A 14824-nucleotide genomic window follows, 5' to 3' on the forward strand; every position below is an offset into this window, starting at 1 on the left:
TTTTTATGAGGGTGATGCATTACTACAAAACATGTTTTGAGCAGGTAGCAAATCATTAAGCTCTAATGGAGAAGATACCTATATGGCAAATCAGAACAGATCTAAATACCTTGAAAACACTTTTCCTGTTTGTTATCCCTTCTATGGTGATGACGTGTCCCTCACTTTTCAGCAGCCGGGCTTTTGGGCCCACCTTCAGGTAGGATATTGTAGCAAAGGCTGTGAAGCTGAAATCCTCCCTGCATGAATTAAATCACTGTTACAAGAGAAGGTTGGAGACAGAGGCCAGACTATACAGGGTGAAAAAAATCATAGAATCATTAAGATTAGAAAAGACCTCCAAGATCATCAAGTCCAACCATCAACCCATCACCACCACTAAACCATGTCCTCAAGTGTCATATCCACATGTTTTGTGAACACCCCCAGGAATGGTGACTCTACCACTTCCCTGGGCAGCCTGCTTCAATCCCGACAACTCTTTCCAGAATGACAGGGACACATTAACCCTTCCAGTGGATGTTCCAAATAGCAGCTTTATCTATTCAAGTAGAGAGTCAGGTGACTTAGAGCTACTCTGATCAACACTTGACAAAACACATAGCACACAGCTTACAGAGAGGCAGCAGCGTTGTTAGTTTCACTATGCTTTCTTAAAATTTCTAAGTACCACTTTCCACATAATCCAGTCTTTCCTGACTTAGACATCAAGTGGGCAACCCCATTTGCTTTCCTTATCCATGGAATGTGAATGAGATTTGTATGACCTGCAGACTTTTCCAAAAATAATCCTGTTGCAGATTTAAACATTCTACCTGAATACAGAAAACCCCAGCTTTTTAAAATTGCACAAGATGCAGCTTTTCAAATGTTCCTCCAACTTTTGAAATGGAAATACAGCAATATTTGAAGGGTTTTTAAGAATACATTAAATGCATCTGAAATAAAAACAAGACTACAAAATGTATCCATTAATGTTATACAGAAGTAACAAGAGAGCAACAAAAAATTACTACTGTATGTTAAAAAACAAAAAAAACCCAAAATAGTTATCTTACATACTTCAGATACTGCTGCAGCAGTAAATGGGCAATAATTCTTTCCAGCTCCTCTCGAGGGTGCTTGGGTGGAGTAACTTCAGACACCCTGAATTTGGACACACCTTTCCCAGACCAGGCATCAATTAATTTCAGCGGGGTGAGTTTCTCACTCATGCTGTCAGCTTGCTCAAGGATCTTTATTATATCCCTGCAGTATCCTGTTATATCCATCTTCTCACATGCTGCAAGTAAAAATGAAGGAACATTTAAACAGAAAACTCTTTGTAGTTATACATATTGTTATTCGTAGCTATAAATACATATCTTTGTGCTGTGTAATAGCAAGGCTTTTTTTGTTTTGCTTTTAAACTAACTTAACAAATAAAGCAGTATCTTTTCTTCTGTCCAATCAGGATACACTCACATATTTTTCTCCTTCATTATTGAAATTCCTATCTGACAAACATTTGTTCTTGTATTTGATGTTACAAGCCAGAAATTATTTCAAGGCATAAAATTTGCAAGGTAGCTAGTATGTTACTCTAGAACTGGATTCCTTTTCCTCACCCATAGTGTTTATTATGAAAAGATTAGAGAGCACAGAGGAGGTGAAGCCTGTGAGACATTTCTTCTCTCATGACAGTTATGGACAATATGAGACAGACATAATAAGCAATAATTACATTACAATAATTAGCATCATCATCCATAACAATTCTGAGCAGCAACACATCAATGTGCATAATGATCATCCTTCTCCTCCATGATCAGATCATGGCACAGAATCACCCCAACTGACTCCTCTGATATTAAGGATTAAGTACTGAAAAACAAGTACTACTGCTAATTTTCCTTAGACCTTGCTTAAGGATCAAAAGGCCCTGGAGGTGAAGAAGCAGTAAACAGGATATATTTCAACTTTATTTCATCACACAGCTGCTGCAAGCCTTGGGACAAGCCAGCTCCCTACTCTTCCCAACCTCTGACCCCAGTGTACATTTCAGCTAAGCCCCACTTCTAATTAGACAAGATATTGTTACTTGCAAGATTTTGCAGAAGACTTTTATTATATAATAAAACTGTGTAACGAAAAGAAGTTGAATTTTGGTTTGTCTACTTTACACCCCAAAAACATAGAGGGAAATAAAGTCTAGTTATGAGAACAGCTTTGAATACAAAATTGCTCCTCAGTTTTTTAAAGTGTTGATCACTGTATTATCCAAATACCTTCTGCAACAGATATGTGATATGAGGAGATGGTATTTTTCACTTATTACAAGAATTAACCACCTAGGTGGTCCTCAATGAGTTTTAAGGTGATTTTGTGCATCCTTTAGAGATGCCCATGACCAACTTTGTCTCAGCTCCCCTTTCAGAGCTTTCTTGCTTTCCATGGGGTTTCCCACATTTAAGTCACAGCATTTACTTAAGTACAACAACAGAGGTTTTGTTCATCTTCTGAGTCTTTCAGCTTTATGATGGGTACCAAAAATCACAGCAAAACCTTGAATTAAGAGAGCTCAGTTGTTCTGCACACCTGTCATGTGCAGTTCTGACAAAGGAACATCTTGTGAGCATGTAGCACTGAATTCCTCAGAGATTTTTCCAGACAAGTTGTGAGAGGACATGCAGACTGTACTTCTCAGAGCCTAAGTGTGAACAGTCTGGCATGCAGGGGTTCCTCCTCAATAAAGCTTTCATGGCCAAACAAATCCTGAAACAAAACCTGACACATACCAGAATCCTTTTAAAACAGGTAAACCAATCTCCCCCTTGCCCCAGCTTCCCTTTTGGGAACAGGTGAACAGCTGAGCCTGAAAACTACCACAGTGTTCAACCTCAAGAAGAGGCCAAACCAGGAAGTATCCTGCTAAGCACCCTGAACTTAGCAACAGTAAGCCACCAAAAACTGATATTTGTAACAAAATCTACACCTTGAAAACAGTCAGTAGTACAAGCACAGGTCACAAAATTTGCTTACAGTTTTTCTATACCAGGTATTTCTTTAAATCAACTTTTCCCATGTTATCTGTCCTTTACCTACCATTCTCTCTACAGCAGTTATCACACATTCTGTTGCAGTTTGCAGAATCCCACACTTCATCAAAGTGGTGGGCTATGAGCACCCGGCGACACCTGAAGAGCAGAGAGCAGAGGGGGGCTATAGAACCCACAGGAATATAGAGCACTTGCATTACACATCATGAAAATGGCAAAAGAGGTCCCTACAGACACCTCAGATCTCAAAACAAGTGCAAAGAATTATCAGAGGAAAAATCAGAGAATACTGCAACACCAGTATTCCCTATCATCTATGCCAATACAGATAATGATTAAAGTGGTGTAGAACAGTTTGGTTGAAGCAGAAAAGTATAATCTGCAGTTTCAAGAGAATGAAAAATGGTAAGAATATGAACTCATTGTTACACAGAGGCCAAAAAAGGCTTTACTGGATGCACCAGTTGTCCACAACACAGATACATATGTTTTCCATGAAGTATTCCAAATATCACAGTGAAGCAGATGAAGCAGTAATATGGAATCTTATGTGGCCATTAAACACTGTAGCTTAAGAGTCAAAACCACAGAACTCCAGTATTTCCTCTGACTGGGATTTGAAATCCAAACAGTGCTTGTTGGCAGATATTTCACCTTAACATAACCACTTCCAGAACTATATCCTGAAGATGGCAAGCTTGTTCCTGTTTTTGTGGGTGGTTTTGTTTGGTCATGAGTTCACTTTGGTTTTGTTTCAGGTTTTTTCTTTTGTGTTTTTTTTGGTTGTTGTTGTTTGTTTGTTTTTTTCAAATGCCCCTAAGAAACCAAACAAAATTAGCCCATTTAAAAACTAAGCAACCAAGCCACCACAGTAACTTACTTGCTCATATTTTGGCAATAAGATACCATATCATACAGCTTTTCTTGGCCAACATTTTCCATCACCACCATTGAGCTGATTCTGAATATATCTCCAAACCCATAATACAAAATGCAGTCAGCTTTTTGGTCATCTCTACCTGCAATGCATTAAAATGAACAGATAATTATAATCTCAACCAATTGCCCCTCAAGTTCCTTGACAAGCTTTTCTCCACACAGAATCAAATCTGCCTTTAAAAAAGTAACGAGATGAACAAGATCAAAAAAAACCCCCAAAACACTGCAAAACATTTTTGGAGGCAAAATTTGGCTGTAACAGGTATTTAGTGCTGCTAAACATTGATCAATTCTTAAAATTCCCTGCTTCAGACTCCCATCCTACTTGTATTTCTGAAATTCATACAGTGATTAAACATCATCTAGAGACAATCTGAGCAAATCATACATCTCAGGCGCTATACAAAATAAAAAATTAATAACTGTATATCAAATCCATGTCACATTATTCTGGTAAGCCACAGATTTGATAAAAAAAATCAAGCATTTAAAAAAATACTGAGTGGAGGTCTAGATACCCAGTTATTCTTTGTTATGCTGCAGTAGAGGCCTGGTAATGAATGCAGTTCATATTTACAGCCTCTTTTCAGGGGCAGTTTCATTATACCCTTTGAAAACCGTCTCAAAGGCAAGAGGCTTTGCACAAGTGTCTGGAAAACTAAAGGACAGTTTTACTGGTTTAATGGATGTGAATGGCGACTTTGCAAAAGCCACTTCCTACAATACCTGCACGTCCACTCTCTTGGTAGTAGTTTTCCATGGACTTGCTCATGGAGTGATGAATTACAAACCTCACATCAGGTTTATCAATTCCCATGCCAAAAGCAACAGTTGCCACTACAACCTGGGAAAAAGAAAAAGATCAAGAAATCATCAAGATACCAAACCACACTTTGTTTAAATAAGACATAAGTCCATGTAAAGTATTTACTTAACCTGGATTTGATTTGTTGCCCATCCTTTATGAACTTTGGTTTTGTATTTAGCATCCATGTTTGCATGGTAAGTCCCTGCCTTGATTCCCAGTTTCTGCAAACTCACAGTAACTTGCTCAGAATCCTTCTGAGAAAAGCAGTACACAATTCCTGCACAGAAGTGAAAGAGGCCTCATTGTAATGCCTTAAAAAGGCCAAACAATCCCCAATACTTAAAAAACAATTGCAAAAGTTTTATTAGTTTATAAAATAAATACTTAAAAAGCATTATACAGTCTTCATGCCTATTTAGTCCATAGTATTGGTATTCATGAAGGAAACTTCAATTATCAGCTTGGACCTAAAGGCTAAAAAGGAAATACAGTTGCCAATCCATAGAATCATGGAAGCATTCTATTAATGTTCAAGAAGGACAATTCTTATTAAAGCTTCTTTAAAGGGGTGCTATACCTTATAACATCTATGGCATCTCACCTGAGGTTTCAGTTAAATCTGCTTTTTGTCGTTAGTCAGGCTGGGCTAAATCAGGGATTACACACAAAGCCACATGATTTGTTATCATCTTAGCACAGTTTGTGCTCAGGGAGCTGTTCCTCACAGCCACAGAGCTCCAAGCAGAGACAGGGACAGACTGCTGCTCCAGAAACCTGGGTTCAGCTGCCTTGGCAAGATGTCTCTCCTCTTTATTTCTGCTACAGAATTTATTCATTACACAAGTCCAGCTTTTACAGTTATGCTTTTATCTGCAATTCACCCCATAACACCTATTCTGAGCACTGAGTAAACAGATGAGTCTTATGATCAAATATGAAAAAACATGTTAAAGATAACCAAGTATCCTGACACATAGCTAGTAAATAATGTGTGATTTATGATCACAGAGATCACCTTTTCTGTGCCTTGCTTTTACAATCTTAAAACTTCCTATTATTACCTATGTAAACATTGTTCTACAAACATCAACATTCCACTTCAGAAGGTACAAGTAAACAGTAAAGACATTTAAGCACTAATGAATGAAGAGAAATTATTCAAGGTATGGATTTTACTAAATTTCATTTATTCTAATGCTGGATGTTTTATATATGGGGAAGGCAGAATTTTTCTACACGCTTCAAGATCACTTGAAAACATCCTGACATCCTTGCAATGCTGAAGGTTATGAAAGATAACATGTGTCTTTTGTGGCACTTTTTACCTGACAGTCCTTTGTATCTTCCATTAATGGTCTTAACTATGTCCTCAATGAAATCTTCGTTATTTGAAGGCTTATGCCGAACCTCAAAAATATATTAAGCACATGTCAGAGTTCAAGTGGGAAAACAGTCTGCCAAACAACCTTATTTTACTTTTTCTAGTATAATAAACACAACTAATACACCATTTAAAAAAAATTACTATATTCTTTTTATGAACAGTCAGATTACCATTCAAAAGTCCATTGAAAAATAAACCCCAAAACAAACCTGCAAGCTTTCCCCACCAAGAGCAATAAACCAACCTGTGGCCAAAGTGAAAATACAGCACAACAGAATAATTCACAGCCTTTTTGCTATCATAAGACATATTTTCTGACTGGTTGAAACAGTCTGAGCCTGTTGCCTGCCTCTCTCCCTGCAGGAGACAGTACAACAGCACTGCATTCAGAAAATCAGGTAACAAGACCTACCTCATAGTAAAGGTTGGGCCTGTTGAAGGAAGCAGTAAAGGTAATGCACCTCTGAACATGCAAAATGTTCTGAGCATCCTTTAAAACATGATTGGTAGCTGTTGCTGTCAATCCAATCAAGGGAGTATTAGGAAACTGTCTTTTCAGGATACCAAGAGACTTGTAGTCTAAGCAAGAAAATAAAAAGGGGAAAGAAAAATATTTCTCATACCAAAATGCAAGCTTAAAAAAGACATTCATGTAGACAGTATTTAATACTGCAATAAACATTAATACTAATTACTACAGAACTAATTTATACATCCAAAGGAAGAAACAAGCAGGTGGCACTTACTAGAAGAGATGTCTTCTAATTGAATTTTAAAGAATCAATCACAGAATCATTTGGGTTGGAAGACACCTTAAAGACCATCTTGTTCCAAGCCCTGCCATGAGTAGGGATGCCTTCCACTAGACCAGGATGCTCCGAGCCCCATCCAACCAGGCCTTGAACACTTCCAGGAATGAGGCAACCATAACTTCTCTGGGCAGCCTGTGCCTGTCTCACCACCCTCACTGTTCTTCCCAATACCCAATCTAAACCTACTCTCAGTTTGAAGCCGTCCCCCCTTGGAGGTCACTCCAACCTCTTGTAAAAAGTCTCTCAGTACTGAAGTACCCTCCAGGTACTGAAAGGCTGCAATTATCAGCCACAATTCAGAAGGCAAAAATGTATGGAAACAGAAATTATTAAAGAGTTAAAAAAATATGTGTAGCATTGTATTAACCAACATTTAGGTTATTTTGCAGGTCTGTTTTTACAAACAGCTTTTGAATAAACAGAGCTTTTGTAATAAACAAGCAATGTGGAATTTTGATACACAGACTAGACTATGTAAATAGTCTATAAAAATTTAAAGGCTCAGTATTGACAATTGCTGCCTTTGAACAGAAATGCAGCCAGTGGTACAAATCCAAATTCCACACTGCCAGTTGAACTAGCCTGGCTCTTGGCTCAGGCACCACTTTTTAGCAAAACCACTAAGAGTGACTATACAGTTAATATTGCTTCAGATCAGGTTTTCTTTCAAAGACAAAGAAACAGTAACAAACAATATTCAACAATCTGCAATATAGGAAAAAGACTGAAGTGCACTTTCTTTTCCCGTAAATGAGGGCATTTGTTTCCATTTGCTTTAGAGATTATTAAAATATAGCTCATGAATTTACAAAATGCTCTACCTCTTCCATCAGAAGTGCCAGGGAGTGGTATACAGAATGACACTTTCATGTAGCAATAGATTAAAGGTAACTATTGTCCATATTAAAGATGCCAGCCAAACCTTTGATTTTAAGAAGTTCCAATTAAAGTAAGCTGAATAAGGCATTTTTCAGAATACTGACAGCAAAGTCAATGTTGAAGTTATCATTTGCATGAACTTAGCTCCTGGACAATTTGTGAATTAAAGTCCTTGAGCTAACACAGGTACTTGTCACACACTAAGAATTCACTTAACACATGAAGGAAGTAGCTGGCCTTATTTCAGGCCCAAGTCATTATTCCCTGATCCCTGAACAGCCCTGCAAAGGGGATTTCTGAGGAGCATACCAGGCCTGAAATCGTGGCCCCACTGACTGCAGCAATGCACCTCATCCACAGCAATGCGAGCCAGGCACCCGGCCTGATAAGCCTTCTCCAGCTTGGACATGAACATTTTGCTCTTTGCAATCTTCTCAGGGGTTACATAAATGAGCTTCAGCTGTGAATTCTTCTTCAGCATTTCCATGTGGACCCACTTCACATGTTCCTGTTCAGAACAACAAGAGACAGCAGAGGGTAACAAACTGGGACAACACACTGAAGTTGCTTAGTGCTAAGGCTCTTAAGAGGTGATTAGCAATTCATAAGGTGTAATTAACAGAGACTGATAAAGTGTTCCCCTGTACTGGCCACTATAAGCCTTTGTAGAAGATCACTACATACAAAATGGTCATTTTAATACTTAGAAAATCCATGATGGAACTCTGAAGAAGCAAAGTGTTGAATATGTGTCTTTGCTTCATTGTGTGGTATCAATATTTCCCCAATAAACTACGATGTACCAAACATCCCTGTGATACTACAACTGTAAAATAATTCCTTGCACATGACAGTGGTTTTTAGAGTTTTCAGAGTGATCTGCATCAAAGCAGGCTTCAAGTTTGGCACATTGCATCAAGCCACTGACTTATCAAATCCAGTGTCATTTGCAAGTTAATGATCATGAAATATAGGTCAGGAAAATAACTGTAAAAAAGAAATTGTCTAGTAAGACACTGGGAAATAAGTTGCTTCTTGGCCTCTGGATCACACAGCTCACCACCCTATAGTAAGAGATAAATAATTCTATGTAAAAGCCTGCACTGCTCAACATGGTAGTAGAGGACAAAAATCACCTGCACCATGTCTAGAAATTGAGTAAAAATCTACAACACACATCAGCCAAAGATACTTCATATCCTCTGAACAGCCCCAAGAAATCTATTTATTCCACAGAAGGTGCTGGCTCCCATGTTCTGCTGTCACTGTAACATGAACACAAGATACCTAACCACCTTACCCATATCACAGCACCCTCCTGGCCAGAGGAGGGTTGCTAGAACTGCATAAGCTGATAAATCTGTCTCATCCATTCAATATTCACAAGTAACTACACAGAGGGGAAACACTAGCACATACAGCACAAAACACATGAACTTAAACACACCTTGCTGCTGGAGGCATTTAATAAAGCTGCAGAGATATCAAGCTGTTCCAAAACCATGAGCTGATCTTCCATGAGCGATATCAAAGGACATATCACCAGTGTGAAACCTGTAACAATCAATCATTGTGCAAACTGAGCAGTTCATGTCACAAACATCTCCTCTAATTCCTTTTACTGATGCATCAGCACTGCTCTGAAGAAATTGCCAAATGTAAGTTTAAGCTTCATACACAGCAGTGGATTCCTCTCCTAGACAGTTGACAAGTGCCAGATCATACAGGGATAATTCTTATTAAATGCCCATAACATACACCTCCTCTTAAGCTCTAGACCACAAACAACTACCTTAGCTCCAACAAATAAGAGTATAAAAATATACAAAATAAAACAAGCTGGATATCTATGTCTTGAGGTGCTGATTTGCCACAGAACTATGCAGTGACAGGGAGTGGTAAATTTGGCCTTCGTAAATAAGTAAACTACCAATGCAATTGGATGAGTTATTAAAAATAAACCAATCAAACAAAACCAAATCAACCAAACAAAAACCACACCAAATAATGTTCATTCTCCAAATAACTATAAAAAAGAGAAAGTAAATCTAATTCTTTTTATTATGTCCTTTTTTTTTCCCCTTACATACCTTCAGAACAGACAGCTGGTAACTGGTAACAAAGGCTCTTCCCTCCACCTGTAGGCATGACAAGAAATATATCCTTTCCTGCCATTGCAGCATTTACTGTTTCAAGTTGCAGTGATCTAAACTTCTGGAGTTTAAATTTGCTCTGCAGTGCAGTTTTTATCTTCTCATACCATGGAAAATCTGTTAAGGGAAAAAAACAACTCAACAAACACATTTCATAAGCAAATTAAAATATAAGAAGGAGGCGTAATTTACATATTCAATACCTAAATCTGGCAGTGACACAATTCTATATATGGGAAAGTGTTTAAAGATTCAAAATGGCACAGGAAAAGCTCCACACTACCTGAGTCTGGATATACCATTTTCTAGGGTGGACCTTTGAAAACTCAAATTGTAAACATGATTCACCTCCAGACCAAAGCTCTCATTGCACGTGGATGTGAACTAATGTGAAAAACTCAAAACAGATGAACTTTGGAGTGCTAATGATCATGTTAACTCATTAGTCCAAAATAAGTCCATGTTAACTCATTAGTCCAATAACTAGAAATCAGAATCGCACCCTGAAAATAAATAAAACCAGACACTGAGCCCTAAAATAGCTACTCAAATGCTTCCCTCATACAAATACAGCAATTACAAATAGTGTAAAGAAGCAGGGAAACAATTTTTCCATGTATTCCATCAATAATAAATACTTATTTAAAAAAAAAGAGGGGGGACAAGTTGTTTAATCTTCCCCAGAATCATCACACAAACATGCTTATAACAGGTTTTTCTTTTCTTCAATAAAGAGCTAAAGACTGCATTTTTAAAAGATGCAATACTGTAAAAACTTAAATTATACTTCCTGATGTATCTTTATGGTACTATTAAAATTAAAAAGCAGAAAAGCTGTGGGAGATACAGGTTACACTACACACAATGCAAAACTTAATTTTTTTACTTGAGGGTGACATTGCAAAGAAATTTACAAAAAGCACAGTTAAAATCCAAGGCTCTTCTCAAACCAAAAAAAGCCTCCCACTGACTTCCACGAGCTTTAAACGGGGAACAAATTTAGCTGCTGCTCTTGTTTAATACATACACAGCAATCTGATTGCAAAGACATTAATTTTCAAAGCACAGGAGATAAGAATTAAGCATAGAACTAAACAAACCAAATTATTTGTTCAATAGCATAATTTGCAGTGATAAAATATCAGTATTCTTACATATGCATAATACTCCTCAAACACAGATAAATATGGATTCAACTACAACATTAATTTCATTTTTAAAAAAGCCTATATATACAATAGATATAGGCATTTACAAATTGAAAATTAAATTAAACAGGAGAAAAAAATATCAAAATATCTGAGTCAAATTTAGCAAGGCATAACATGTCCAAGAACCAACAACTATTCAGGACTTCATTAAACATTAACTTGAAAGACAGCAGCCTTCACACCACCACAAGACACTTGCCACTTGCACTAATTCTACAATAATGATGTATTCTAGGTTATTTTTGGCAGTTATTTTAGTCAGCATCTATCTAATTTGTATTAATTTGGTAAGACATGAGGCTACATAACCCATCACAAACACTACCAATGTCCTACCCACTCAAGCAAGAGGAAACACAAAACCAGCAAAAAACAACTCTAAGTGCAAAATTGTCATTATCAAATCCTGAGAAAATCCAGAGCAATTTGTTTTAGAACACAAACAGTGAGAAGCACTGCAATATAATTTAACCATTTAGTAGACAAATACTGCAGTAAAAGCTTACTCTGGGATTCTAAGAGCAAATCAGATCAAATTGTGACTTTGCAACAAAGAATTAAAGTAGCTGTAACAGGCAATTCTGCTTGAACATATAATTCTGCCCAGAACAACTCAAGATTAGTGTTTAGGAATGCTCAATGAGACAAGTACAAACAGTACCCCATTACCCTGGCATGTCAGCCAGCTGATGAAAATTAAATAGGACAACATCATTATCCAAACAAAACTCTGTATAAGTCCATTTTCCCCTATTAGATTAGTTCACCTTTCTGTTACAATATTAGAATTTGACACTGCAAACCTGTTTTGTTCCATTCCTCAGCTGAGGTTTCAGTGTCTTTACTTCCACCTGCCTCCAGGTCTCCTGAGGACTGTTTTATCAGATTCTTTATTCTCGTCTTCTTTTGAAGGAGCTCCTGCTGCTTATCCACAAGCTCCTGTATCTGCATCTCCACTGCTTGCAGCTCATTCTCAATGGACACCAGCACCTCCTCTAGCACTTCAGGGAAAAGGAAGGAGAAGGCACAATAGAGACTGGAGTTAGCCATGTGCTGATGCCAGTTTTAATTGTATTAGTGGTACTCCAGCCAACCCCAACGTAAGCATAACATGATCAAGTTGTTAATAGAAAGCACTTATTTACATGAGAAGCAACATTAACCTTAGCAAGTTAAATTCTTCTGGAGTTGAAAATAAGGCCATTAGCAATAAGCTATGTTTCATGCACTAAGATCTCCCTCCTGCACAGAACAAGAGGATCTGCTGAACAAGATTTGGATATAAAGGCAAAATGCTTTTACAAACACAAGCCATCCTTCACATGTGAAAAAAGTGAAGCAAATGCTCCCCAAAAACTTGGGTTACACAAGTGACTCTTTGCCAGGAATTTGCCTCTTCCCAACCCAATATAAATGTGTGTGAATTGCAGGTTGTGTTCTAGAATCCAATCCCTGGAGTTTAAAAAAATAATTAACACATACACCTGCATGCCAAGCATGTATCACTATTCCAGAGCCAGGTCAGAAAAGCGTAAGAAGAAATTACTTCCTCCCCCACACCCAGAAAACCCAAGAGATTTTGGCCCATACAGAGCAGATATGATGATATGGTTATGGAAACAAAAATGTGAAATATGGAAAAAATATCTTCATTTCAGATAGCACAAAATGATGACAGTTCCTAAATGCCCACTGCTACTCAGCAGAAAAGAGTTAATTAAGAGTATCTTAAAATATGAAGCATATTTTCAAAATACTGAAAACCAAGTAATTTCATTGACAAATTTGATTTTCATCAGACAAATAGCTTGGGCTGGAAGGGACCTTAAAGATCATCTCGTTTCAACTCCCCACTGGACCAAGTTGCTCGGAGCCCCATCCAATCATGCCTTGAACACTTCCAGGGATGGGGCATTTTGGTTTGGATAAGAAATAAAAAGTTATCCAGTAAAGTATTTTTTTTTCTTCAAATCTTAAGTATAATAGCACAATAGGCCCCACAAATGCTTTTCTGCATACATTAAATTCATATAAATAACAATCAGTAACATCAAGTGATTGTGTCTTGTTAGCTAAGAGACAGCAAAATGAACATTAATTATGGATTACCTGCAACAGCTGTCATCTTTGGAGATTAAATAACGTTATCTTTAGGAGGTCTTATTTAACCAAGCAACTGTCACTAAAAAGAAAATGAAATAAATACATTTAAAATATATTTTATAAGTAAACCGTCTCCACTTAGAACAAATTTACTGCAGGAGATTCTTCATTACCAGAGCTGTTAAAGCAAGAGTTTAAGTACTGGTGAATTTAATTTGCTTACATAAAGAAGCCCCATTAGATGACAACTGCTTTTTTCCTTCAGCAAAATGGATACACACAAACTCACAACCAATTCCCAAGTCCACAGATCACCAGTCTTCTAAATGAATCTAAGAGAATTTTAACCAGGTCATACCCCTCCTGCAAGAGGAATGATCTAATGTAGACCAGTCACTCACCAAGTGCCCATTATAATTTTTGATTTCTTCAAGGATTATTTTACAGAAAGTCTGAACACATTATACTGTGCCCCTTAGAAAGGCAGCCACCCTAACACCTAGATGATCTGTTAGGAGGAAGTGAAAACGTGGTTTGGTTTAGAGAAGGGGGATCAACTATGAATAGATCATCAGTGAAATGAACATAGAATTGTATTTATTGGCTAATTTTTTAACAACAGTCTTCACCATATTATATGTTAACAACACTAAATCCAAGAGACTTTATATTTTCTGTTCTTGCATTCTGAAATACTTATTATGTAGATGGAAGCAAAGTCCAGTGGAAGGTGAAAGGGAATAAATTCAGCAACTCCCCACTATTAGCTGATTCCACCATAACAAAGATCTTTCCCGCTCCTATAAACGGAGAGGGAAATCTATATTAAAAATTATGTGTGAATTAAACACTTCCGCATCGCTCAGGGCCAGATCCAGACACCTCTTCATCACCTCCAGGGATGGCAACTCCACCACATCCTTGGGCAACCTCCTCCAATGTGGGAATACTCACACGCATGTAGCGTGAATATTACATGGAAGACGTATACAAATCCATACAGTGGAATATTCTCAGCATTCCTCACCCACACGCCAGCTGCGGGCACGGTGCTTGCCAGGCCGGAAGCAGCCAGTCGGTAGGGCTGCAGGACGGGCCAGGATAGATGGACGGATGGACGGACAGGCCGGGAAGCCCCTGCCCGGCGGGTGCAGGATGGAGCGGGATGGACAGAGGAAGGGAGAGGCTGCCACAGCAAGCGGGACACCACCACGCCTCGCTGCCGTGTCCTCCCGTGCAGCGGGCTCAGCCCTAGCTCGGGCCGATAACTCCCACAACTGCCCGCTGCTAATGCCGACCGCGCTCCTGCATCTTTTATCCTTTATCTTTTATCCTTTATCCCTCATCCCTCATCCCTCACCGCTCCCGCCCCGCGGCCCCGCTCCCACCTGCGCCGCGCGCGCCGGCCCCGCCCCTTCCGCCGCCCGCCCTCAGCCACTGGCGCGCGGTGCCTGGCGCGAGCGCCGCCCCTCCGCCAATCAGCGCCGGCCGCGGGCA

The 14824-nt window shown here is 38.6% G+C and overlaps 1 protein-coding gene across 1 annotated transcript in view; it reads right to left on the bottom strand.

Annotated features, from left to right (window-relative positions):
• RECQL (RecQ like helicase) overlaps positions 1–14652 on the bottom strand; it is a 16027-nt gene extending 1375 nt beyond the window's left edge. Inside the window, 14 exon segments of the mRNA XM_014256061.2 lie at positions 110–239; positions 1063–1282; positions 3085–3176; positions 3919–4057; positions 4704–4821; positions 4914–5062; positions 6111–6192; positions 6582–6748; positions 8170–8368; positions 9308–9414; positions 9951–10130; positions 12028–12225; positions 13334–13406; positions 14355–14652. Of these exon segments, the coding sequence (XP_014111536.2) occupies positions 110–239; positions 1063–1282; positions 3085–3176; positions 3919–4057; positions 4704–4821; positions 4914–5062; positions 6111–6192; positions 6582–6748; positions 8170–8368; positions 9308–9414; positions 9951–10130; positions 12028–12225; positions 13334–13349 (1797 nt within the window). The 5' untranslated portion in view covers positions 13350–13406; positions 14355–14652.
• Positions 14653–14824: the final 172 nt, after the last annotated feature.

The sequence above is a fragment of the Pseudopodoces humilis genome, chromosome 5 (assembly GCF_049639895.1).
Source record: "Pseudopodoces humilis isolate 2021_Gansu_Grassland_sample_001 chromosome 5, ASM4963989v1, whole genome shotgun sequence".
Classification (NCBI taxonomy): domain Eukaryota; kingdom Metazoa; phylum Chordata; class Aves; order Passeriformes; family Paridae; genus Pseudopodoces; species Pseudopodoces humilis.